Here is a 27,510-nt window from a genome sequence, read left to right as displayed (position 1 = left end):
CATATTATATATAAAGAATGAGACATTTAATTTAAATATATGAGGTCCATCTTTAAAAATCCACCTAGAAAAAGTTGTAATGTTCCTGTTTTAATAAGATAGATATATATATATATGAAAGGAATAACTAATAACAAACAAACCTTCTTCTTTATGTGTAATTTAAAAATATACTATGACAAATCAAATAATTTATTTAGTTTTATGTACTTTATATAAAGTATAAGAGAAGTTTATTTAATTTTTCAAAAAGTATTATAAGTTTTTCTTTTAGGTTTTGCCAGAGTAGATTAACAGGTTAATAGCAAATATTTTAGTTTTATTGGATTTTTAATTATTAAATCCGATTTGTGTGGAAATATATTAGTTGATAGAAATATGACTATACATGAAGAACATAAGGCAGTTCTGATTTTATATAGTAACCATTTACCGGTTTGGTTGTAGGTTTGGATCATATATGAAAACACTAATTATATCTTAATTTGTCTATAAACCACATAAGTATCTCCACTAAAAAGAGTTTAATAATTTGTAACAATTGAATGTTTTCTCCGCACCATTTAAATGTAATATGAACTAAGTCTTCTAACATTTAATTTCGGTTCGAATACTTTGGTTTTTTGGTGTTTTGGTTCTACAAATTTAGGAACCGTTCAATTATTTACAAAAAGGTCTGGTTTTAGTTGTGTTATGGTTCTACAAATTCAGGAACCGTTCAATTATTTACAAAATGGTCTGGTTTTAGTTGTGTTGTTATTTTGTTATTTTGGTTTGTTTTTTAGTAGTATAGTTGGAAACCGACTAATATTCCAGAAAAATATAGGTCCAATTCAGTTTTGCTTTGTCCTGAGTTTTCCGGTAATCACGAATTTATAGATAAATATATCGGATAATTTAGGATTTTCAATTTAATATTAGGTAGTTCATATTGTTGGGTTAAAATATCAGATAATGCAAATACTTTAAATATTTTGAAAACAATATTCTGGTATTTTTATGGATAATTTAGCTTATAAATAGTACTTTCAGGATACTCGGTTATTTAGAAATCGAATAGACGTAATATTTGAAAGAATATAATTTGTATTTTAAAAATTTAGACACCTATTTTGTTCTCGGTTTGGTTTTAATTCTAGAAAACATATGATATGCTCGGTTATTTATAAAACTTTGTTCAATTTTGATTTCATATTTTTCATTTTGGTACAGTTCAGCTCTTAGTTTTGAATAAATGTGTCTGAGCTTATACATTATTTTATATAGAAATTTATTACAAATTATTTAATTTCATAAGCAAATCTATGCTTTCCAAGAGCAGATCAAGATCTAGTGCAAGATTACGTCGCAAGTCACTTTATTTGGCTTAATACCATGATGATTATTCTCCATATAGTAGCGAAGAGATAGAGATCTAAGATCTTTATCGATATTGTTAACACTAGAAACACCCTTGGTAAAAGTGTTATAAAAAACTCAGTGTGTACAAATACCCATCTCCCACATCTCTTAAACAAGCCTATCTGCTTTCTGGATATGACTTGATTTACATAGACCAATGTAAAAGATGATTGTTCGTGACCAAACCTGGAACTAACCCACTCTGTTCTGTATCATTAAATCAAAACTGTATTTGCCTTGCGCAGACTATAAAATCAAAATGTATCTGCAGACAAGATTGTTCTGAAAATTTGCATAAGAATTTATAGGAAAAGAATATTTCAAGTAAGTAATATAAACAGAAAATCTGTAGAAACAGAGAACTTAAGAAACTAAGAAGCTTGCTCGTAAAGAAATAACTCTTCTTATTGCCTTAGAAAACTCACTCAAAAACTAAAGCACAACAAACTCTTAAAACTCTTATGTGATGCCACACTTTGACACCTCCATATATATAAGATATTAAAGCCCTAATACACATTAGATAAGGATGTTTAGATAACTCCTAAACATCTAGGACTTTCCTATTTCCTATTCCATAACTCGGTAGGAAACATATCTTTAATCTTTATCTTATTTCAAGCTTATCACAACATTCTCCCCCTTAAGCTTGAAATCATTTTCATTCAACTCTTGCATTCCTATGAGCTCCCTCATCTCGTGAAACTTAACTCGTCCCAAAGCTTTGGTTAGAATGTCGGCTTTCTGTTGACTCCCTGCAACATGTTCTACACTCACCAGTCCCTTTTCAACACATTCTCTTATGAAGTGGTATCGTGAATGTATATGCTTGCTTCTTCCGTGAAAGACCGGATTCTTGGTAAGAGCGATAGCAGACTGATTATCGATCCGTATAGTCACCTTTACACACGACTGCTCCAAGATTTCACCGAGTAACTCTTGTAACCATATAGCTTGTTTGGCTGCTTCTGTACCTGCCATAAATTCTGCCTCACATGATGATAATGCAACAATTTCTTGTTTTTGTGAACACCAAGTGATCATGCTGTCGTTGAGGTAGAATACATGGCCTGTGATGCTCTTCCCATCGTCTGGATCAGTGTTATAAGACGAGTCACTGTAACCCATGAGTCTTGGTATACTCTGTTCTGTCCTGTTAAATCTCAGACCCAAAGTCGTGGTTCCTTTGAGGTATCTCAAACAATGTTTCATGGCAGCTCCATGCGAAGTTTTAGGTGACGACATATAACGGCTCAGAACTCCAACCGTATAAGCTAGGTCCGGTCTGGTGTGAAGCAAATACCTAAGACACCCCACGTTTCTTCGATATATTGTAGCATCAATCTCCTCCTCTTCATCGGCTCTGCAAAGCTTTAGTCCTAACTCCATTGGCGTGTGTACCAAGTTACAGTCTTTCATTCCGCTTTCTTCCAATATTCTCAAAGCATACCTCGTCTGATTCAAAGTTATACCTCCATTAAACTGGTTAACTTCTATTCCAAGGTAGTAACTGAGTTTTCCAAGATTGCTCATATCAAACTTCGAAGCCATCTCTGTTTTAAATCCTTCAATGATCTTCACACTCGTTCCTGTGACAAAGAGATCGTCAACGTATACTGCAACTACTAACAAGTGCCCTTTAATATTTTTCCTGTAAACAGAAGGTTCTTTTGAACACTTTCGGAATCCAAGCTCAAGTAAAATAGTATTCAACTTATGGTTCCACGCCCTTGGTGCTTGCCTCAATCCGTACAATGCGTTATTGAGTTTATACACCTTTCGTTCACTTCCTTTCACCACAAAGCCCTCTGGTTGAGTTACATAAATGGTCTCTTTTAATTCTCCATGTAAGAACGCCGTTTTAACATCTAGGTGATGTACTTCCCATCCTTTTGCAGCTGCTATACCCACAAGCAATCTTATAGTCTCAAGACGAGCCACCGGTGCAAATACTTCTTCAAAATCAATTCCATATTGTTGTACATACCCTTTTGCAACCAGTCGAGCTTTAAACTTATTGATTGATCCATCCGAGTTTCGCTTTATCTTGAAGATCCAACGTAAACCAATAGGCTTTACTCCGAGTGGAAGATCAACTAGATCCCATACTCTGTTTCTTTCTATGCTTGCTATCTCGTCTTTGCAGGCTGCTATCCATTCTTCACGCTCACTTGCCTCTGCAAAGTTAATAGGTTCGTTGTTAATACTTAGCAACAGCAACTCTCCTTCTTCTTCCGCAACCATAACGTAATCCTCCAGGTACTTAGGTGTCATGGTTTGTCTCACGCTTCTTCTTAGAGGTACCGCTTCATTCTCACTTTCAGGTTCTTGATTCTCATGACTGTCTTCTTCTTCAATAGTTTCTGTTTCTGCAGGCTCTGCTTTGATCATATTCTCGTGACTTTGATCCTCACTCGTAGAGCTTTGAATACCATGATTTCCGAATTCTCCAAGACTGACAGTAAAATTTTCATCTTCCTTGTTTTGTTCACCCCAATTCCACCCTTTAGTTTCATCGAAAACAACATCTCGGCTTACTACTATCTTTCGAGATTTTGGGTCTAGAAGCCTATAAGCTTTTGTGCCAGGTTCAGTGCCAAGGTTAACAAGCATTCGCGATCTATCATCTAGCTTCCTTAGATGTGGTTTCTCTATCTTTGCATATCCAATACATCCGAAAACTCGCAGGTGACTAATATTTGGTTTCTTTCCTCGGTATACCTCGTACGGAGTCATGTCCTTTAGAGCTCTTGTTATGATTCGATTTATCAAATATGTAGCATGTCGTGTGGCTTCTCCCCAGAGATAGTTTGGCATGTGCATATGTTTTAACATGCTTCTCGACATCTCCATTAGTGTCCTGTTCCTACGCTCCACTACACCGTTCTGCTGTGGCGTGTAGGGGGCAGTGAGATGCCTATGTATGCCAGAGAGCTCGCAGTACTCGTTAAACTCCTTTGAAACGAACTCCCCTCCTCTATCAGTTCTAAAGGTCACTATCTTTTCTCCAGTTTCTCTTTCTACTACTTCTTTTAGTCTTTTAAATTTCTGGAAAGCCTCACTCTTCTCCTTTAATAAGATGGTCCACATATATCGTGAATAATCATCTATGATCACGAAGATATATTTATTTCCTGCTGTAGTACTTGGTGATATAGGGCCACATAGATCACCGTGTAGGAGTTGGAGAGCCTTGGTTGCTCTGTAGACTGTGGATTGTGGAAACATCTGTCTGCTCTGCTTTCCATACATACATGAAGAACATACCTCACTGATAACACTGATGTTAGGAACTCCAATCACTAGTTCCTTTTGAATCATTAGCTTCATGGTTGTAAGATTGACATGTCCCAGTCTAGCATGCCATCTATTAGACTCGTTTATCTCAGTTAGGCACAATTGCTCAACGTCTCTCACTCCCATACGTACCTTATATAAACGGTTTTTAGATCGTTTTGCTGCAACCAGAAGCTTTCCACGTTGATCATGCATAGTCAGATCATCACCTTTAAGCCTTATGTCCATGCCAGCTTCAGTTGCTTGCCCCAAGCTAATTATATTGCTCCTTAGATCAGGTATATAATAGACATCAGTCAGCTTCCTAGCCTCGCCATTCATATCAGTGAAGCTTATTGTTCCTTTTCCTTTAATGTCAATCCGTGAATCATCTCCAAATCTCACCTTCCCTGTGACTGCATTGTTAATCCATGAAAAATATCTTCTATCACCAGTCATGTGATTACTCGCCCCGTTGTCTAGATACCAGATATCTCCTGGTTTCTCGTTGTTCTCATACTTGCTTGGTACACAATTCTTTTCGTTAAGGTAGACCTCCTCATGTAACATAAGCTCATCTGCTTCATGCGTTTCGCTGTTGTTTTCTTGAGCCTCTTGTAGTTTTAACAAACGGTCAGGGCAATCACTTGCATAGTGACCTGTTTTGTCACAGCGATAGCATGTTACAGTCGTTATATCACGACCCCATGTATTTCTTCCTCTACCACGACCTCTGTTGTAGTATGATCTTCCTCCTCGTCCTCTGTTTCTGTTATCACGAATGTAGTCTCTGTTATACTCCTTCCGTTGATCATTATTCTGTTGTCCTTGTTGTCCATCTTGATTAGCATACATGAGTTTGGTCTGATCTTCAGCTGGTTCTTCTTCTTCCCGTATGCGTTCCTCATATGCTTTCATACGTCCAATGATATCCTCATAGCTGGTTTTGTTTAGATCTAACATCTGTTCGAGTGAGGCTACCATATGGATGTATTTTTTTCTAGGCAAACATGATAGGAACTTCTTGACTAGTTTAGGTTCATCGATGCTTACTCCCAGCGCCGAAGACTTTGATGATATCTCTGCAAGTTTCCCTCCAAACTCATCTATAGTCTCGTTGTCCTTCATCTTAAGTCTATCAAACTCCGACATCAGTGTTGCTAATCTTGCTTCTTTAACTCTTTCTGCCCCTACATGTCTTGTCTTGATTGTATCCCATACTTTTCTTGCGGTATCAAGTTCACCCACTTGAAGAATAAGGGTTTCTGGTATCGATTGGAATATCAAAGCTTTTGCCATGAAGTTCTTATCTCCACCAACCGCGTTATCTCCTTCTATTTCCTCCCAAACTTTGTGTACTTGTAGCGTAAGCTTCATCATTATGCTCCAGACTGTGTAGTTCGTATTGTTCAGCATAGGACACTTAATCAACGGTCCTCCATCTTTCGTTTTCCCAGTTGCAGGAACAATTTCTCCCATCACTTCCTAATGCTCTGATACCAAGTGTAGAAACAGAGAACTTAAGAAACTAAGAAGCTTGCTCGTAAAGAAATAACTCTTCTTATTGCCTTAGAAAACTCACTCAAAAACTAAAGCACAACAAACTCTTAAAACTCTTATGAGATGCCACACTTTGACACCTCCATATATATAAGATATTAAAGCCCTAATACACATTAGATAAGGATGTTTAGATAACTCCTAAACATCTAGGACTTTCCTATTTCCTATTCCATAACTCGGTAGGAAACATATCTTTAATCTTTATCTTATTTCAAGCTTATCACAACAAAATCAGACGTAGATAGACATACAAGTAGCAAACAATAACAAAGGCTGGTCTTATGACCTAAGTTCCTTACTCCCCAAGTAACCCTTGAGGACATCCATGACAGCTCCAAAATCCGCCTTCACTTCAACCGGCGGATTTGAGAACCGGCAAGCCATATCCGGTATGGCTTTCGAGTGGTAATCGATCTTAGCCTGAGTGAACTTCAAACCGTGAGCAGTACTCACCACCACGGTCCGATCAGTCGGTGCAATCACCCCTCGGTTCCTCAATTTAAACAGAGCCGTCAGTGCAACACCAGTGTGCGGACATACAAACATCCCTGTCGAATCAGCCCGAGCCATCGCATCCATAAGCTCCTCTTCCGTGGCTTCTTCCACAATACCGTCGCAGTTCCGAAGCGCATACACCGCCCTGTCTATCGAAACCGGATCACCAATCTGAATCGCGGATGCGAATGTAGCGTTGGCCTTCACCGGTTTGAACTCTTTCCACCCTGACTTGTAATGCAAGTAAAGCGGATTCGCGTTAGCCGCCTGCGCGCAAACCAGCCTCGGGATCCTATCGACAAGCCCCAGTTCTTGACACATTTTGAAACCCTTGTAAAACGCGTATATGTTACCAAGATTGCCTCCAGGGACAATCACCCAATCAGGGACTTGCCAGTTAAACTGCTGGAGAATCTCTATCGCCGCCGTCTTCTGCCCTTCTAACCTCAAACTGTTCAAGGAGTTGGCCAAATAGATCGGCAACTCGGACGTAATCTCTCTGATCAGCTTCATACATCCGTCGAAATCCGTGTCTATGCTCAGCACAAACGCACCGTTAGCTATCGGTTGAACCAGCTGAGCCATGGAGATTTTGTTCGCCGGTAAGATCACGATCGAAGGGATCCCCGCGGATGCGCAGTAAGCGGAAAGAGCGGCGGAAGTGTCTCCGGTGGAAGCGCAACCGACTCCGACCACCGGTTTGTTCATCTTCCTAAGACGGTTGACTTGGCTGACCAACACGGTCATGCCAAGATCTTTGAAGCTTCCCGTGTGGCTGATCCCACAGTGTTTCACCCACAAGTCGTTCATTCCGAGAAACGTTTTGCCGAACCTCTCCGCCCAGAAGAGGTTCGAGTTTCCTTCGAAGGCCGAGACGATGTCGTCGTCGTCGATCTCGGGGAGCACCCACTCTTTCTTGGACCAGACTCCGGAGCCGTATGGCCACTTGGTTCTGCCGACGCGCGAGTCGAAGAGGTTGCGCCAGTAAGCTCCGTCGCGGCTCCTCAGGGCGTCGATGTCGTGCTGGACGTCGAGCAGGCCGCCGGATTTGCTGCGGTAGACGATCTCGTCGAGGGAGTAGGACTCGGTGGAGGCGGTGGGAGCGTTGAACGGGACGTATCTTGCGGAGAAAGGGTTCAAGGAGGTGGAGCGGTGGCGGCGAGCTTCGTCGCGGATGTTGTCTTCGGTTCGAGTAGGCTTTACTGTCGGAGAAGAAGCGCCGTTGCTGTTTTCATCGGTGGTTTTCACGGTGGAGGAGAGGGTGACGTGACGGTGGAGGGTTGGTGGACGACGGTGGAGAGAGTTTTGATTAGGGAGGTTGAAGGAGAAGAGGGAGGAACTGGAGAAAGAGCATGACGTCATTAGAGAGAGAGAGAGAGATGGAGAAGTGAGAGGCGGGTAGTGTTTGTGGCGGCACGATAGAGAGAAGGAAGAGGCAAGTTCAGCTCAACAGGTCTTAACGGTTTAGCTGTAACTGATCCTGACGTGTTACTATGTGGGACCAAACCGTCCAAGAACCATTAAGTATACGGATATACATCCAAATTTAAACGTGTCGTAATTAACAAGCACCAATAATAGTTACAACTTGCAAATATATACCAAGATTTGGATATTCCATTTTCATTTATCACGAGTTCCATACACAGCTAAAGAAAAATACAATTTGTTTGGAAGTGTCACTAACAGCAGGGTCAGAACTTTTCCCCGACACACAGAACATGACAATGAGACAAAGGAGTAAGGAGACTGTATCCAAATTAAATTAGAGAGCGTCCGGCTAGAGGATACCATTTTATGATCCCTTCATCGGTTCTTTGTGGTGATAAAAAGAAGAGGCAAAGAGAGTCGAGGTAGCATAATGTTAGAAGTGTGGATGTATTTATTAGACGGCAATACTAAGATTAGTGACCTAGGCCTAGGATAGAGAATGAGAAATCAAAAAGAGATACATATTAAACATGGATATCATTCAAGTCATGTAAACATCACACTAAACATAAGAAGTCATTAAGCAATACAAAAGCTACCACAAGAAACAACAAAAACTATACACTGAGTACTCATAAGGGTGGGGGGTTAAACGGATGGTATGGTGGAGAAGGAGAAGCCTTTATATCCTTTGTAAGCGTAATATGCAATCCGTGTATAGTAAAACCCTGGGATAAACACAAGACACCCCAGTACAATGAAGAAAACACCTGTTTCAATCATACAACAACAACAACAAGAAAGAAAGGAGTGAGTCTTTGAAATAGAACAAGCCTATACATTCATCAAACACACACAAGCAAGAGGCGGGACTAAAGTAATCAACCCAGAGTAGCTAATGACGACGAACAAAGCGAAAGTTAGTAAAGAAATGGTACCGTGGCCTCGATCACCTCCAACTCGGTTGTACGCCATGAAGAAACCGGAGACGATTCCTACGATTCCGAACAAGAGGAGAGCCACCGCGAGTGAGATCTCCTTCACCGGCGGTCGATTACTGACGGTGTACGATGTCCCTATCATTAGGTCCTCGTCCGATATCGAGAACGCGTGGTCTACGTAAGCCATCGAAGAGAAGAGCTACTTCGAATCAACTTCACCAGAAAACGATTAGAATCACCAGCGATGCCGATTTTTAGGGTTCCGTCGTGTTAAAAGCTGAGGATCGGGAACTCGAAGACGACGGAGATTGATGATATGTTTTCGTTAAAGCAGCCAAATCTCTCGCCGGATTTGTTATTTAGACGAGAAGTACGTGTCGTTTAGTTTCGGTCTTGAAACGGCAAGACGTCCGAAGTAAGAGATATAGCATGTTCACTTTACCTAATACCCGAACTAAGAGCCGATTCGATCCATGAGAATATCCCAACGGATACTGAGTAAGAATAGATTGAATATCCGAATCCGATCGGATAATACTCGATAGCCGAATCCGATCGGATAATACTCGATATCCGAATTCCCAAAATATCTGAAAATATATGGTAACATTAAATCCCTAATATTCTATAGTCGTTCATTGGCTTAATTGCATTAATTTCCTTTCTTTGTTAAACCGGTCACATATATTTTTGGCACAATAATTTTGAATTTCTTGTATAATCATTCAAAATTTTGATTTTCTTGCTCATTTCAATGTATTGGTCTCTCATTGATCATATATACTCGTTTAAACCTAAGCATTTTGGGTTTCGGTTCGGTTTGGATATTTTGGATTTCTGATAGTTCGGATAGAGAGTTAGAAGATCAATTTACTACTTGATCTATTTTTGATTCTAGTTTCGGGTTCGGTTCTTTTCGGATAGTAAAATTAGGAATAAAAAAATACCCGAAAAAATTTGGTTCGCATTTAATTCGGGTTCCAGTTTGGGTATATCAGGTAGTTCAGATAGTTCGGGTAAAATATCGGTTATTTATGATAAATGTCAAATAATTAGAAAGATTTAGATAAAATTGAATATTTCAGATAAAACTATCTTAATACTTTAAGATACTTACGGGTAGTTCGGATATTTATAACAATTTAGTTTTCTTTAAATACTTTTAGATTCTTTTAATAATTTTTTAAGTTATAAATATATATTTAGCTATGTTATATGTATATATAATTAGTATTTTTATATATTCAGGTACCCGTTCGGTTCTCGGTTCGGGTATTTCTAATATAGAAATATATGAACCATTCGGATATTTGAAGATTTTCGGTTCAGTCTCGGTTCGATTCTTCGGTTCTGGTTGCTTTATCTTACAACTTACACTTACTATTTGATTCAGATTTTTTTTATTATTCATGAATTTGTTCATTTTGTTAAAAAATACAAATCCCGAACCTGATTCGAAATATCCAAATCCAAACTACAAATATCCGAAATATAAACATATCTGAACAGATTTTATATCCCTATATAAAAATATGCGAAAACCTAAAATACACGATTCAAGCCCGATCGGACATTCGAGAAAAATTCATTTTAAATCATTCACATTTACAAACATTATAAACAAACAATTTTTTTCATTAACAGTTTTAACATTCAAAATAATACTTTAACATTTCTAAATCTTGAATTTTCCTTACCGCCCAGAAACAGATAACATGAAATATGACGCCACAAGTAATAATTTGGTGAACGTAATTTTGTATTTGGTAGCGGTTATTAGCATTTTGAAACAATTACAGAAATACTATTGATCGCTTCAACCCGCCTTAAACTTCCTAAATTCAAAAACACTTAAAACCGTAGTCATCCACATTCGCAAACCTCCGTAACCGCACCTGTAATCACTGCAGTTACAACAGTCAGACTCTAAGTAAATTGTATAATTTATTCTTTTAATAATAATTCTAAATTTTAAATAAAAAATAATAAAAAATAAACTTAAAAAAGTATACACTATATATAGAAAAATTTAAGGTTAACAGAAATGCAAAGTTAAAAAATACAAAAATTTGAAAATTTTAGTTTTTAGAAAACCATAAGATATCATGCTATATATATTATAAAAAATTAAAATAAAATAACAAACTAACTATATTATATATATAAATATATAACAAACTAAGCTAAAATACAAAAGTATATCAAAATATATAACTGGATTTTTAAAAACAGTGAACACAAACTATTATAGTATAACATTTTCTAGATGAAAAAAAGATCAAATCGGATAAGTATATCAGTTGTAGGTGAGCAGACATTATCCAATTATATATTTTTCTAAATGATATTGAATTTTAGTTATGTATTGGTGTATAGCATAACATCTTATGCTTTTCAAAAAATATATTCATTTTGATTTTTTAAGGTTTTAGTTTATAAAAACTTATAAAATTTATAGCTTTGTAAATATAGTTTTTATAAATATTTATATAGTTTTTTGTTTTATTTAGTATATTAATTGAAAACTAAAATTTAAATTAATTTAAAATATAAATTACAGGTCATGCTATTTTCCTTTTTGTCTCTCCAAATCACCACTTCGTAACACATCGTACTTATATGTCATAATGTTTTGGCAGAAAAGAAAATTCAAGGTTTAAATGTTAAATTTGTAATTTGAATTTTATAAATTTTAGTGAAAATAGTTCTTGTAAGTTTTAGTATGAAAGTTTAAAATGTGATTTTCCCATTAAGTTTTATCTTTTTACGATGCTCGCTAATTATTTGGAATTATGATTAATTTTATTTTATTTTATTTATTCGGCTTTATTCGATTTTGGTATACTTTGAGTCAGGTCCCATGAAAAATACTTCTGATTCAGATAAATTGTATAAATTTGTTTAAAAATTATTTTTATCGAAACTTATTTCGAATTAATAATATTCCAACTCTTATATTTTTAGATGTAGTTCGTTTCTAATGATTTATCCTAAAATCCTGAAAATGACAAATAAGCAAATGGGATTCTCAAATAATAATATACATAGATAAATAAAATATTTTTATTACTTTGAAAATATATTTATGTTGCTTAAGATTATCTTTTTTGGAAATGTTATCTTTTTCTTAATATTAAGATAAGCTAATAGCCTCTTTATCTTCTAATCTAGAGACATACAATCACATAAGAGCTTCCTCAAACACTAACTGACATACATCTGAAACTCTGGACATTTTCTGTAACTCTGTATATTTGTCTCTACATCTTGTGGAGAATGTTGCCATCTTTAGACAAGTTGCGTTTGCTAGTATGTAGGCAGCCACTTTTCTTTCTTGCTCTGTGCCTTCATATTCTCGCCATTCCAAGATCTCAAGATGCTTCAGTAAACATTCGGGAACAGCTGTTGGTTCGATCCAGAGTTCCATCGGACGCTTGTAACCAGCACTACACTTGGACTCAAGCTTGATAGACTGAAGTGATGGATCGTCACTGAGTATAGAAACAAGTAGATTCGCCCATCTCGCAGAACATGTACACAGCTCAAGATGTTCAAGAAAGAAAAAGAGAGTTCCCCTAGGATATGGAGTCTCTGAAGCTGGACAACAGAGAGACAGATGTCGGATGTAGGTAAAAGATCCTGTAAATTTCTCCGGTTGGTCGTAACTAATCTCGATATTCGCCGTGGTGACCTCAGGCATATATCCAAACTTTAGAAAGTTACTGAATGTGTCTTTAAAGTTGAGTTTCTCCAAAGCGGGAGCTTCTATCACAAACCCATGGTCATGGGAACGTTTCCCTTTCCCGTTATTGATAGATAAGCTCTTCAGAGTAGGCACGTCGATATTAAATAGCCTCACATTGTCATCTTTGGTACGGCGTATAACCAAGTCTTCAAGAGACGCACAATTTTTTAAAAGCGTTGTTACATGTTCATCCGAAACGAAGTTAACCGACAAAAGGTGTAGACTTTTGAGTGAAGACAGACAAGATCCAGGTGGAATAGTCTCGAACATCACGTAGTCAGTTTTGTTTTGGTTTATAACCAAAGACTCGAGAACCGGGCAACTCTGTAAAAGATATGTGATAGAGTTATGGGCAGGGAATATAACCGAGCAGAGGTGCATACTTTTGAGTGATGATAAGTGGAGCCAACGTGGAGAAGATCCACCACGGTTCCAGCCGTCGTAGACTGTTTGGTTTAATACCAAATATTCAAGACCAGGGCTGTTTTGTAAGAGGCTTGCAACAGAGTGGCGGTTCAAGAACTCAACCGAGAAGAGGTGAAGACTTTTGAGCGATGGCAAATGAAAATCATAAGGAACAACTTTGATAGTCACGTCACGTAGTATCAGTGATTTTAGGGTTGTGCAATTACTTAAGCAACACGGCAGTTCTAGGGTTCCACCCAACAAGTCGAATCTCAGCTTTCTCACAGATCTGTCAACCGCGGTTTGAACCCAAAAGTTGATGGCTGAAACCGAATGTTTCCGGATAAGCTTGAGACGCATTGTCTCTAGAGTTGGAGCATCGTTAGAAAACAGAGAAAGAAAACTCATGGAACGCTTCTCGTCATCATCTTCGACCGTGACGTCCGGGCCAAGTTTCCAAGGATCCTCGCACCATTTTGATAAGAGACGTGTTGCAACGCTCTCTTTAAACGGTGGAACCGTTGAGAATATCTTCACGATCAAGTCATCTGGTAACTCATTGATCCTACGTATCATCATGTTTTTGTTTATCCTGGCGAGTTTCGCAGCTCTCTCCATATCCTGGCTTAATTTTTGTTGATGGTGATTTATGCTTGAAGAACCTTCTTATTTATATAAGGTTGAACTCTGTTTGCTTTCCTTAATTTCCTGTTTTAAGGGTTTTGCTATACATTTTAAGATTTTTTTTGTTTATTTTTCTGCTTACTTCGTTTTCTTCGTCGATTTCCTTTTCCTTATTCTTTGCCAATATATATATATATATATATATTACATGAGCTGATTTAAATTATGAAAAGCTTTGAAGAGGGTGTCAAACTCCTGTCTCCAACAATTATTAAGTCTCCCCTTTATATTGTCGTTTCCGAGATCATCGAATTCGTGGAAGCACTGTAGTGTAGTGGTCAAGGTTTAAAGGCTTCTACATTCAGATCTAGAGTTCGAATCACAGACAACGCAATTTCTATACCAAAAATGGAGATCTGGATTTTAATTTTCAGAGAAAACAAATTATGCAGAATATTAGAGACAAGTCCTAAAAGGGATATTCACCATGACACAAGGGATACCGTCAGAAATAGATCTCATAGGATGATGCAGTTAGACATGAATTATCCTAAGGCAGATAAAATGGTCGGCTGTAATATCGTCTATGTAATATTTCTCATAGTTTCTAGTAGCATAATAAACCCGACAAAAAAAAATCAACGAATTTGTAAGAAAAAACAGTTCAGCATAAGTTGTGATCGACCACTTTCAGATGAACTCCTTGTGATGTTTGGAGTTGCGGAGTTCATGTCAATTCCAAGACAAGATATCACAGAAGAGGGACTTCAATCTATTAAGATGAGTCTCTGCTCATGAATTTTAAAGCTCAACACTTTGTGGATCCCTATTCTTAAAATGAGACACATCAATCATATCGTTGTTGAATGCTCAATTGTACCATGTATATTTTATCATAGACAAGCCGTCATGTATGGGTTGTCATAGTTTAGGATGCCATAAATAAGGTGTTGTGGACCGACTGTCATGGATGCTCAAGGATGTTAATATGGGCTTTAGTCTGTAGGGTTAGCCGAGCCCGCGTCAATTTTTTAAACCCTAAACCCTGTAATTTTTAGCTGGGTTAAAATAGGACCGTCTAAAATAACTCTAAACCCTGTGAATGAACCTGCTCAGTCAACATGAACACACTTAACATGCTCAGTCAGACTCAAAACACACTCGACGTGCTCACTCAGACTCAACACACACTCAACATGCTCAGTCAACGAGCTGCACAAGATCCACGAGCTCCAAAAGGTAAACGGTCTAAACAGGTGTTTGAAGAGACTCAAGAGTCAAGAGACTTGGAGAGCAAGAAGTGTTGGCTGACTTGGAGAGTTTGAGTAAAGTTCTATTTAATAAAACTACTGTTATATGATTCATAATTTGAGAATGTAAACTTTGGTTTTTATTTTCAGAAAGACAAAAATGAATAAAAGACACATTTTGCATTTACATGATTCATACTTACAGTTTTTAACATTTAAAAATTAAGTTAAATTTGATGTGCAAAAAATTATTGACTTATAAAAAGGTTAAATGGGCCAACCCTGGTCTAGCCCTAACCCTTTACAAGATGCGGGGTTAAAACAGGGCTAGGTTAAAATATGGCTGGGTTTATATTACACAAAGAAGAGCTTAACCCTAACCCTGCATATTAACATCCCTAAGAGTAACATCCTATTTCTATCGGGCTTTTGTTTTCTAGATTCCTTTTTCATATAAGTTTAGGATTCCTTTATTTTGTTCGTTTAGGGCTTTCGTATTTCTATATAATGTGATCTCTTAAGTTTGTGAGAGACACAACTTTTGATTATTGATAAATATAATTTTAGGGTTTTGGGTTTTTAAAACACAATCTCTTGAATCTTTTCTTCAGGGTATTCTCTAAGAATTCAACAGATTTAAGAAGACATAGATAGCGGACGTTCTCATAATTCAACGATATCTTTGCATTATCGGTTATTACGATCACTTCCGCTCCGTCACACATGCAGTCACTGTTGTGAGTGGGTCCATGGTTGAGCCACGAAAGGAGCACTTGATGGCTGTGAAGAGGATTTTCAGGTACCTTAAGGGTACATCTGATATTGGTTTTGTCTATGGAGACAAGGATCTGATACTGGTTACTGGGTATTCTGATTCAGATTATGTAGGAGATGTGGACAGCATGAGATATATGACTGGTTACATATTTACTTTGACTGGTTCTGTTGTGAGCTGGAAGGTGACTTTGCAGTAAACGGTGACTTTTTTTACTATTGAGACAGAGTAATGGCATTGACAGAAGCTGGTAAGGAGGCGATATGGTTGAGAAGATTGGTCAGTGATCTTGTTCTTCATCATGATCAGACTACTGTGTGATGTGCAGCTTGAGTGCTATCTATTTTAGCCTCATCATGAGAGAATAAAACATATCGACGTAAGATACTATTTTCTAAGAGATGAAAGAAAGATTGAATTGAAGAAGGTGGAAACAACTGATAATCCTGCGGATATGTCACTAAACCGATTTCTCACAGCAAGTTCATGCATTGTCTTGGCTTCTTGAATATCTCAAGCTGTTGAATTTGGCTTTGATGGACGTCTGGTCCTAAAGGGCATTTGCCTCAAAGAGAGAATATGGCTCAAGTGAGGGTATCTGGTTTCGAGTAGCATCTGGTTTGACAAGACATTTGACATCTGAGTTCGACGGAACATCTGGTCAAACAGAGAATCTGGTATATTTGTATTCTGAATATGACAAAATGCATTTTGGTACATTTGATTATGGAAAAATCAAGTTAAGACAGAAATTTGTTGAATAATTTCTTAGATCTGTTAGGCCTTAGTATTTTAAGGCCCATTAATGCTAGGGTTGGTAGGACACAATTATATATATTTTGTACCTCTTCTAAATCTAACAGCAACAGCTGTAGAGAAAAACCAGATTTGTTGTTTTTGTAAACAGATATCTATAATCTCCATCAAATAAAATATTTATTTGTTTGTGAAAGTAACCAATTGGTAAACCATATCAAATCTGTGTATTTTTATTGTTTATCCATCAGTTAATTTTTTTTTCTCACATATATCACAACAGATATAGGATGACGAAATGGAGTGTGGTGATTATGATGGTAGTGTTGGTGATAGCTACCATGGAACGAGAAGCAGAAGGAACCGACCCCGTATGTTTATTTGAGTGCTTGAAAAAGTGCCATCATCAGGATCCTTCTGTGAGAAGATTTTGTATATGCGAGTGTGTTCTAACGTGCATTTTCTTCAAGAGCCCACAAGGCCAGCATCTTACTGAAAGAAAATCTCTCTACCAAACTCTAAAGGGCGAAAAATGCGGCATACCACCTAGTGCTCCCTCACCATCACCATCATCACCGTAATTAAATAGTTAAATTTGTGTTCTTTTTTTGGATAAAGTTAAATTTGTGTTTATGTCTAGACAGTATCGGTCCAGAATAATAATACACATAAAGCAAATTTATAAAAACCTGCCATTTACTAGTATGGAACCCATAATATCTAAGTAATTTCTAAGCTCTCTAGACACTACACCAACGAGAAACTTTTGTTTATAACGCCTCAAACTTGCATATATTATTCGATGTCCTAAGTTCATGTTTTACAGGCTTTACCCCAGAGTCGGACATATGTCTAAATATTAAACTATAATATATATGTCTGAAAGAGTAAAATAGTATATTTAAACATGAATAAGTATAAATGATATTTCATTCTGAAGACGCAAGTATATACTTATTAATCTATTATATTAAAACAAAAGTCATAACTTTGATTCATGTGTGATATTAAAAAAAAATGGATTCTCATTAGAAAATCTTTAATTTAAATCATATCATTAATTTTTTTCTACACTAATGGCAAGTCATATACTTATAAATCTATTATATTAAAACAAAAGTCATAACTTTGATTCATGTGTGATATTAAAAAAATGGATTCTCATTAGAAAGTCTTTAATTTAAATCATATCATTAATTTTTTTCTACACTAATGGCAAGTCATTAAATTAAATCATAATGTTGACTACTTTTAAACCATAGGAGTGTAATTAAATTAGTCAACTATCCTTAGTCAAACCGGTTCACTCTTCTACTGGAAATGATTGACCATATCTAAATGTGACATCAGACCGGTTTCTTATAATTATAGATACATTGGTAATGACGTTTTGGTTCTTTTACTAGATTTACATACATAGATATAAACCATGCATTATAAAACCATAATGGTATACATGATAGATTACAATTATTATATTGAACCAAATATGATAAAATTATATTAATTTGATAAATTTATAAAATTAATTTTCATAAATATAAATTGTTTATTTTTAAAACATTTAAGTATATAATTAACATTAAAAATATAGTTATATAAACATTTAAGTATATAATTAACTTTAAAAATATATACCACTTATGTTTTTTTGCACAACATCAGCACTTATGTTCTAAAATAAATAAACAAACATCCACGCGGTTGCGCAGATCAAAATTTAGTATATTTTTAAAACAATCATGCGTTAATTCCTTGTGTTATGTGATAGAGAAACTGACTAGATTTATGTATGTCGTTGACACTGCAGGATGAAAATAAACTTTAGAAAAGAAACATTCAAGAGAGTAGATGTTCATGGTTAAATCCTCTTGATTTTGTGTAAGTGACAAATGGCAATCAATAAAATATTCAAAAGCAAAGTTGCTTTTTTTAACACAGTGATAATATCACAATCTATTTTCGAATACTCCAATTCCAATAACGACAAACAGATATATACACATGCACACATGCACACTTAAGACGCAACCCTGTTTTATTTACGGAAGCGATCCTCAGTCTGAGCATTCCTAAACGCACTACATGCAATAACATAGACCCAAATGAGAATAACGACGGTGATGATAAGTATGAGATTTGCTTTACGCCAATATTTTCTAAGGTTTCCCAACAGACCAGCTTTGCATGAGTTGCAATTGTAACAAAAGCTGGCTTTGATCGTTATTCCATAGGTAACAATCTGCATCTGCAGCCATCCCATGTTGGTTGGTTTTAGCCAAAGTGTCGGGTTGACGAAGTTGTAGCCACACGCGGTTGGTGGTTTGCAACAACCGGACAGATACGAGAAGGGAAAGAAGCCTGATGAAAAGGTGAGAGCATTAGCCAAGAAATAGAACGTTACCTGCGCCACTTTCCACAAATATCTCCATTCCTATCCTCCTCTCTGCATTGGAGCCAATTTACTGGTTTCTTACCATTCTTGAGATCCTGGAAAGAGATAAAGGTGACAACTTAAACTCTATCTATGGCAATGTAAACACACATTATTATATACTAATTTGGAGCTTACATGCATATATTTTGACTGATCAATCTCCAGGGGTTCATCAACAAAAGAAGTATCACTGCATTGAGATCAAACAAAGGCCACTCACAATAGGACTGAAAAATTCAAAGGACTGAACTGGTGACTGTTTAAAGTTAAATACCTCATGGTTGGACCTGACCAGTCTGCAACATCCGCTTGAAACTCTTTTCCTACGCGAATTCCTATTACAAATGGTTCTGTAACTCTCCATTTCCGTTGTTCTCGTGGTCTCCTCTTCATCTTTATCTTTGATGACTTCTTTTTCAAACAGGAGCGACAGAGCCAGTCATCAATCTCTGCAACTTCTTTCATTCCAACACGCAGCACCTTGTATGATATGCTTCTTCACATTCATCACATATTAACATCTCCACATTTCCCGCCTTATCACAACGCTTGCACTGTCTGAAAGGGCGGCTGCTACTACCGTCTGTATCTGAGTCGGAATCATTTGTTCCATTACAAGAAGATGCCACTTTGGTAGCTTGAGTATTGTCTGTAATACTATTTGCTTTGTGCTTCTTCCGTGTATACACTATAAAGCCATTAACCCGAGCACCGTTACATCTCCCTCTCTGCTTCCTCCGGCTATACACAAGCCAACCATCAAATGTATCCCTAACAGGTCGATGACCACTATTGTTGATATCGTTTAATAATTAGCTCCAGTTCTTTTACAAAAAAAAAACTGTGCTGTGACATGTCAACGGACTATTGTTTGCATTGGTTAGAACTCTAAACTGATTTCAGTTGAATGCATCATTTCTATAACGGAAGCAGAATTTACATGAAACCTCTGTTGCAAGAACAAAAGCTCTTCGATTTGGTGCCACCGACCTCAATGCAATAATGCAGTAATCTATATAGAGCATTAATGCATGAAAATTGATGCAACCTATCTTTTCTACTAAGTTCCATGACAATCAATAAACAGATATTGGCGGAAACAAACATATGAGGCGAAAACACTAGCATTGATTTTAATGGTTAACAATACTACGATGATGAACTCTGGCTCAGAAAGTGGATAAGAAGCAAGCAGCTCCCACCAAGCTTAATAATAAATAAAAGACTTTATTAAATATAGTCAACAAAGGCGTTAAGATGGCCAACCAAACATCATATAACCCCTCGATGGATGGTTTGCAAACTGTACACATACAACCTCGTCATCAGTCTCAGGAATCATCTGTTTTTTTTCCCAAGCCCCCGTATATGCAAACCAACGGCATCAGGAATGGACTTAATCGCGAGCAGCTGAACATGTAAGATCACTCCTCATCGTCTCCTCCATGGTTAGAAGAGTAAAAAGGATGTGGAAAAGACTCTAGCTTGACTTCCAGCACCTCGTTCCCCGTGATGCTCAACTCCATGCTACCTTCTACTTCCTCTTGTGTAGATGAAGAACCATCATCTTTCAAATTTCAACAATGCAACACCATAGATTATCAGGATAACAGTAAATAACAAGAGAAAACATAGTTCCCGAGACATTGAGCATAATCAAATTCCAGCTCCGTTACATTTTATATATTCATTTAGATAAGAATTTAATAAGATCGATTATGAGATCTGGAACTGAAGATCGGAGCTCAACAATGATGGAGAGAAGAGAGAAGAAAACGAAGTTTGTTAAATGTGAAAGTTTGTTATTCAGCTCAATCTTTACACTGTACAACTGTTTATATATATATAGATTGGTTTAAGCAAAAGGAAACTTAAACCAACGATAAATCTAATAACCGAAATAAACCAATGACTAAACCATCCTAATATACCCCCCTCAAGTCGATAACTTCACAACGGGAAGATAGAGACTTGACAAAGATAGGCGCTGCAGCATGGAGAGAAAAGGACCCGGATGAAGAGGTTTAGTCAAGATATCGGCAAGCTGGTTTCCAGAAGAAACATGAAGAGTGTTGAGGCGTCCAGCTTTGATTTGATCCCGAACCGTATGGCAATCAATTTCGATGTGTTTCGTTCTCTCGTGAAACACCGGATTGTTGGCAAGATGCAGAGCTGATTTGTTGTCACAGAAGAGCTTCGGTACACAAGTCATAGTAACATGAAGATCTCGAAGTAACTGTTGTAACCAAATCAACTCACACGTCACAAGAGCTAAGCTTCTATACTCGGCCTCTGTACTGCTACGACTCACAACAGCCTGCTTCTTTGACTTCCAAGAGATCAGAGAAGAGCCAAGATAAACACAGAAACCAGTAACAGAGCGACGAGTATCCTTGCAAGTGGCCCAGTCAGCATCGGCAAACGCATTAAGGCAGAGCTCAGCATCAGCAGCATACATCAATCCCTGGCCTGGATTGTTCTTGAGATACCGAAGAACCTTGAGAGCAGCCTGATAATGAACATCAGTAGGAGCCGAGAGAAATTGACTTAGCTGATGAACAGCATAAGTAATGTCTGGTCTAGTGATGCAGAGATACAGTAGACGACCAATCAATTCCCTATACTGAGTAGGCGTAGACATAAGCTTCCCAAGTTCTTTCGTAAGATGTAATGTGGGATCCATCGGTATAGAACTTGGTTTACAACCAAGTAGACCATAGTCTTCAAGAAGATTTAGTGCGTACTTCCTTTGACAAACAGAAATACCAGCAGCTGAACGAGCAATCTCTAAGCCAAGAAAGAATCTTGCTTGTCCAAGATCTTTTATTTTAAACTCAGAACGAAGCAAGTCTTTCAACTGAAGAAGAGCATCATCATCGTTACTGGCTATCATTATATCATCAACATAGACAAGCGCAGCAACAAATGAAGAGCCAGAAACCTTCACAAAGAGAGTATTATCAGCCGGAGATTGAACGTAATTAGCTCCCAACAAGACAGAAGAAAGCCGCTTGTACCACTGTCTGCTAGCCTGTTTCAAACCATATAGAGACTTGCGAAGTCTGCAGACAGGATTAGGAGGTAAAATAACTCCAGGAGCAGGCGTATAGCCTTGAGGTAGACTCATATAAATCTCCTCATCAAGTTCACCGTGTAGAAAAGCATTGGAGACATCCATCTGACTGAGTTTCCAACCTTTAATAGATGCAAGTCCCAGCATAAGTTTCACACTCACCAGCTTCGCAACAGGAGAGAAAGTCTCCAGAAAATCAACACCTTCCTGTTGAGTAAATCCTTGTGCAACAAGTCTCGATTTGTAACGCTCCACAGTACCATCAGGATTATATTTGATGGTAAATATCCACTTACAACCCACCACATTCTTACCTGAAGGCAAAGTCACAACATCCCATGTTCTGTTTTGCTCAAGAGCATCCAATTCCACATTCGCTGACTGTTTCCACACATCAGAAGTCATCGCTTCCTTGAAGTTTTTGGGTTCTCTTTCAAGAGAGTAAGCAAGAGTATAGACTTGAAAGGAAGGAGATAAGCTATCATATGAAAGAACAGAGGAAATAGGATATGGAGTTGGAAAAACAGGAACAGGATTTGGTGGAACAGAGGAAATGTGTTTAGAAGTGGAAATGAAAGGGACGAGATTACAAAGATACTCAGAGAGATAGTTAGGAGCTCTAGTAGTTCGTTTTGGTCTAGCTAAGGACTCAGTATTGACAACAGAATCAGAGTGCTCAGTAACTACAACCGGAGGAGAATGAATGTGAGAACTACTAGAAGAATTATGCACAGGACAATCAGAATGCTCAGTAGGTAAAGGCATAGACTCAACAAAATGCAATGGAGTAGGCATCGGCAAGATGGTATTAGGAAACATATCAACAGTTTCACGAAGAAGATCAGATGTTTTAAATGGAAAATCATTTTCATGAAAAATAACATTCCTTGAGATGAAAACAGAACGAGACTCGAAGTCTAAAAGCTTATATCCTTTAAAACCCAATGGATATCCCAAGAAAACACAAGGAATGGCACGAGGTGAAAACTTGTTTCTGTCTTTTAACAAAGTCGAAGCATAGCATAAGCACCCAAAAGTCCGAAGTTGAGTATAAGTGGGAACCTTACCAGTCAAACACTCATAAGGAGAAATGTTTTTAAGCAAGGGAGAAGGCATGCGATTGATCAAAAAAACAGCTGTTGTAACACAATCACTCCAATATGCAAGAGGAACATTAGACTGAAACAATAAAGATCTCGCTACATTCAGTAATGTTGATGTTTCCTCTCAACAACAGAGTTTTGTTGAGGAGTATAAGGGCAAGAGAAGTAATGAATCATTCCTGTTTTTGTAACAATATCAGTGAAAGCTAACTCCGGAGCATTATCAGAACGGATTGCTTTAATAGTAGCATTAAACTGAGTTGATACAAGAGCAATGAAAGCAGGAAAACAAGTAGAAACATCACTTTTATTCCTCAACATATAGATCCAAACTGTGCGAGTACAATCATCAACAATAGTAAGAAAATACTTGAAACCCTCAACAGACTCAACACTAAAAGGACCCCAAATATCCAAGTGAACAAGATCAAATGGTTTTGAAGACAAATTATTTTGAGAAGTAAAAGATAAACGTTTTTGTTTTGATAAAGGACAAACGGTACAATGACTTTCTGCAGTTTCTTCAATCTTGAAAGATGGTAAAGACGAAGTGAGTTTTTGTAATATCAAAGATGATGGGTGGCCTAAGCGACGATGCCAAATGCGAGCATCAACCGAAACAGAGCCACAAAAGGAAGCAGGTAAAGATGATGAAGATGGAAGCGAAGCAATGGAAGATGAATCAATGTCTAAGATGTACAAGTTGTGATGCAAGCTACCCTTCCCAATCATCAAGCCCTGAGAAAGTTCCTGAATGAAGCAACCATGAGGAAAGAAATGAGCAGCACAAGTTAATGTTCTCACCAAACAACTCACACTGATCAAATTGAAATGAAAATCGGGAACAAGAAGCACATTATACAAGATCAATGACTCACTAAGATGTATAGTACCAGTATGAGTAATGGGAATTTTACTACCATTAGGCAGAGTTACTGATATACTAGACACTGGTGTCAATACTGAGAACATGGCTATATCATAACAAACATGACTAGAAGCTCCACTATCAACAATCCAAGCATTTTGTGGAAGAAAAGATGGTAAAGTGGAAAGAGAATGATGTTGGAATTTGAGGTGATTATCAGAATAGGTAAGGCTTTTAGATGGAAATGAAAGATTACCCGAAGAGGAAGTGGAAGCCATTATGCCATGATCAGTAATTGATGCTGGTGAAACAGTCAACGAGGAAGGAACATGAGTCTCTGGAACTCGAACATGAGAGTTGAACTGAGCAACCAGACTTTGAATTTGTTGTGGTGTGAAGTCTTGCAACATGACATTGTTACCACCTGTAGTAATGTGAGGTACAAAACCAGGAGCAGATGGAGTAGCATGATGAGATGATCCAGCAGTAGCATAGACATTTGCTATCGCATTAGCAGTATTAGCAGGAGTCATGGGTGCTGGATTATGAGCTAGCATCTGATTCTGAACAGGCGTCTGAGACTGTGGTCTAGACTGAAGATGATTCTTGTTCATGGAAGTAGAACCATGTGTCTTATAACCAGGAGGAAAGCCAATAAGCTTGAAGCATTTCTGAACTGTATGGCCAGATTTTCCACAATGTGTGCATATAGGTCGTTGAGCTTGACGAGCAGTATAAGCAGCAACATACGCATTCTGTTCAGGGGTAAGGACAGATTCTACAGAACTCTGAAAGGCCACATTATCAACACGCGTCACAGGTTTAAGAGAACGTTGCCTTTCATCTTGAGTAACAATGTTGAAAGCTTCTTCTATGGTTGGAATTGGTTTCAACATAAGGATGTGACGACGTGTTTGATCATAAGATTCAGAAAGCCCCATCAGAAACTTTGTTACTCTGCTTCGTTCTTGAAGTTTTTCCCAAAGAACTGCAGCATCACATTCACATTTTCCGCAAGTACATACAGGGAGTTCAACATAATTCTTGTGTTCTTCCCACAAAGTCACAAGCTCTGTATAATATGTTGATACATCCATAGATCCTTGCTCAATCTTGCTTAACTTCTGCTCAATATCAAACACTCTAGGAGCATCATCCTGTTTAAAACGAGCAAGAAGATTCTTCCATATTCCTTCAGCAGTGTTGATGAAGAGCAAGCTTTGACCAATTTTCTTAGAAACGGAGTTCATCAACCATGTGGCAACCATGTCATTGCAACGAGACCAGGCGCCATAGTCGCGATGCGTAGGATTTGGTTTGGGGATCGTTCCATCAATGAATCCCAGTTTGTTACGCACATTCAAACCCATACGCACTGCACGTCGCCAAGAATGAAACTCTGAAGCTGTATTCAAACGATCAGTAACCAAAGCAAGACCATCATGATCATTATGATGCAAATAGTACGGATTATCATATTGATCCACCATGGATCTATCAGGAGGAACAGTCGCCATAAACGAGAAAGCAGAAACGAGATCGATCCAACGAGATATAAGAGATCGTCAAGATTCCAGGTCTTCAAAGTAAACAAAGGCACAATCGAAGAAGATGAGCAAGGTAAAGAGCGATCTGAATGATGAAATCGCGAATCGCAAGACAAAGAAGGTCGAAGAATCGTGAAAACAGAGTCACCGGAAAGCTCATCTTGATGCGGAAGATCGGTTTGTGTGCTCTGATACCATAATAAGATCGATTATGAGATCTGGAACTGAAGATCGGAGCTCAACAATGATGGAGAGAAGAGAGAAGAAAACGAAGTTTGTTAAATGTGAAAGTTTGTTATTCAGCTCAATCTTTACACTGTACAACTGTTTCTATATATATAGATTGGTTTAAGCAAAAGGAAACTTAAACCAACGATAAATCTAATAACCGAAATAAACCAATGACTAAACCATCCTAATAGAATTCAAGTTTATTACTTTTTTTTACTCAGAAACTGGTTTTATAGGAGACAGCTTAAAGGAACCATCTTTACACACAAAACCAAAAAAACAAGTGAGACCCATTTCTCTATCTGGCAATACCTTACCTAGAGGGTTGTAGAAAGAGGAACAAGGCGAGCCATAAGGAGAAAACAGAGAGAAAGCTTCCTCCTCCGTCAACGGATTCGTCACCTTGTCAACGACCAAACTCGCGATCTTCACGGCCGTGTTCTGATGCGGCGGGACCCAGAAGGAGGAGCCGGGGGCGAAAGGGAGCCAGTCAGGAGTCAGATTCTCAACGAAGATCCCTCGAACGAACTCGTTCAGGTTCTTGAGGACCGCGGCTTCGGCCTCGGCTTTAGAGGAGGAAGAATCGAGGTCGATCTCGATGACATGCGGCTCGGAGGAATAGGGACGGCGGCTGAAACAGACGATGTTCGGCGGCGACGTCGGCTCGTTGAAGCGACGGAGGGAGAATCTCCCGTGGGGAATTAGGGTTTTTGACAGCTGACGGGACATTTTTAGAGAGAGGATGAAGATCAGCTTAGAGAGAGAGAGTAGAGACAGGGGCGGGATGAAAGTCACGTGACTCACGTGTGTGCAACTGAAACGGGTACAAAAAATATTCGAATTCGTGAGATCCGACCCGGGTATAGAACTGAAAGAAAACTGTTTAGTTTGGGCTTGATATGGGTCGACTGACCAGATCCGGTGACTGTAATTAATCTGATTCCTCTAAAGTGAAGTAACGAACTTTAGCTTTGCGTGTCTTCTAAATTGGTTTTACACTTTTACTACGCCATTTGGCTTCTTTGGTGTATATATACTACTTATATTGATTTTCTCTTTTTCAAATATAACCTCATAGATTTCTAGCATTTACATTTTAATTATGGGTAACAGTTGGTTACTCTTTTTCTTTTCTACGATTGTCTAAAATGTAACTACTAAGCTAAATGACTTTCTACTTAGAACCAATTAATGATAAACATATATATTAAACTAAATGATTTTCTACTTAAAATCAATTGATGATAAACATATTATATATATTACTAAGATCCATTCCAACTACCAATATGGATAGAGTTGGAAATTTGAGACACTATCCACATCCAAAAAATTCAACATGTGGATACGGTTATAGTCTATTTTAAGTAGAACTAGATCTTGATCCGTGCGATCGCACGGGTATTAATTTTTAGTTTTAGTTTTTATTTATTTATATTAAATAGTATATTTATAATATTTGATCGGTTTATATTGACTAAGGTAGGGGTGGATATTTGGGTATCCACTCGAATTCGGTTAAAATTTATTCGGATTTGAGTTTTTTTGAGTTTAAAGATTTTAACTCTATTCGAGTATTTATAACCTTT

General features: G+C 37.6%; 4 protein-coding genes and 1 pseudogene across 5 annotated transcripts; all 5 read right to left on the bottom strand.

The window, feature by feature from the left end:
* Nucleotides 1–6,431: 6,431 nt before the first annotated feature.
* Nucleotides 6,432–8,183, bottom strand: LOC108824319 (threonine synthase 1, chloroplastic). Its single transcript, XM_018597728.2, has one exon. It carries the CDS (start codon nucleotides 8,095–8,097, stop codon nucleotides 6,520–6,522), a length of 1,578 nt encoding a protein of 525 aa, XP_018453230.2. The 5' UTR covers nucleotides 8,098–8,183; the 3' UTR covers nucleotides 6,432–6,519.
* A 483-nt stretch (nucleotides 8,184–8,666) lies between these two features.
* LOC108826097 (uncharacterized) lies at nucleotides 8,667–9,418 on the bottom strand. Its single transcript, XM_018599472.2, has 2 exons — nucleotides 9,105–9,418; nucleotides 8,667–8,936 (listed from the first exon to the last, which is right to left on the bottom strand). Exons 1-2 carry the CDS (start codon nucleotides 9,292–9,294, stop codon nucleotides 8,815–8,817), a joined length of 312 nt encoding a protein of 103 aa, XP_018454974.1. The 5' UTR covers nucleotides 9,295–9,418; the 3' UTR covers nucleotides 8,667–8,814.
* A 2,870-nt stretch (nucleotides 9,419–12,288) lies between these two features.
* Nucleotides 12,289–13,868, bottom strand: LOC108825132 (putative FBD-associated F-box protein At5g56560). Its single transcript, XM_056994929.1, has one exon. The coding sequence runs from the start codon at nucleotides 13,834–13,836 to the stop codon at nucleotides 12,289–12,291; it is 1,548 nt and encodes a 515-aa protein (XP_056850909.1). The 5' UTR covers nucleotides 13,837–13,868.
* Nucleotides 13,869–18,561: 4,693 nt separating this feature from the next.
* On the bottom strand, nucleotides 18,562–19,905 carry LOC108825131 (uncharacterized; annotated as a pseudogene).
* A 314-nt stretch (nucleotides 19,906–20,219) lies between these two features.
* LOC108827264 (uncharacterized) lies at nucleotides 20,220–26,760 on the bottom strand. Of its 2 annotated transcripts, none has more exons than XM_018600641.2 (2): nucleotides 26,239–26,760; nucleotides 20,220–20,666 (listed from the first exon to the last, which is right to left on the bottom strand). In XM_018600641.2, exons 1-2 carry the CDS (start codon nucleotides 26,648–26,650, stop codon nucleotides 20,524–20,526), a joined length of 555 nt encoding a protein of 184 aa, XP_018456143.1. In that variant the 5' UTR covers nucleotides 26,651–26,760; the 3' UTR covers nucleotides 20,220–20,523. The 2 variants fall into 2 exon arrangements, with proteins under 2 accessions (XP_018456143.1, XP_056849654.1); XM_056993674.1 differs by having other exon boundaries at nucleotides 20,538–20,666; nucleotides 26,234–26,760.
* Nucleotides 26,761–27,510: the final 750 nt, after the last annotated feature.

The sequence above is a fragment of the Raphanus sativus genome, chromosome 9, assembly GCF_000801105.2.
Source record: "Raphanus sativus cultivar WK10039 chromosome 9, ASM80110v3, whole genome shotgun sequence".
Taxonomy (NCBI): Eukaryota; Viridiplantae; Streptophyta; class Magnoliopsida; order Brassicales; family Brassicaceae; genus Raphanus; species Raphanus sativus.
The sequence above is the reverse complement of the archived record's forward strand: the minus strand, read 5'-3'. Positions and strand labels throughout refer to the sequence as shown.

Bases quoted from the DNA above. Each gene is read 5' to 3' on its own strand.
- LOC108824319 (XM_018597728.2), bottom strand. From the start codon at position 8,097: ATGACGTCATGCTCTTTCTCCAGTTCCTCCCTCTTCTCCTTCAACCTC.
- LOC108826097 (XM_018599472.2), bottom strand. From the start codon at position 9,294: ATGGCTTACGTAGACCACGCGTTCTCGATATCGGACGAGGACCTAATG. The intron at 8,937-9,104 runs GTACCATTTCTT...TGATTGAAACAG, and splicing joins TGGAGGTGATCGAGGCCACG to GTGTTTTCTTCATTGTACTG.
- LOC108825132 (XM_056994929.1), bottom strand. From the start codon at position 13,836: ATGATGATACGTAGGATCAATGAGTTACCAGATGACTTGATCGTGAAG.
- LOC108827264 (XM_018600641.2), bottom strand. From the start codon at position 26,650: ATGTCCCGTCAGCTGTCAAAAACCCTAATTCCCCACGGGAGATTCTCC. The intron at 20,667-26,238 runs GTAAGGTATTGC...GAAATTTGAAAG, and splicing joins CTCTTTCTACAACCCTCTAG to ATGATGGTTCTTCATCTACA.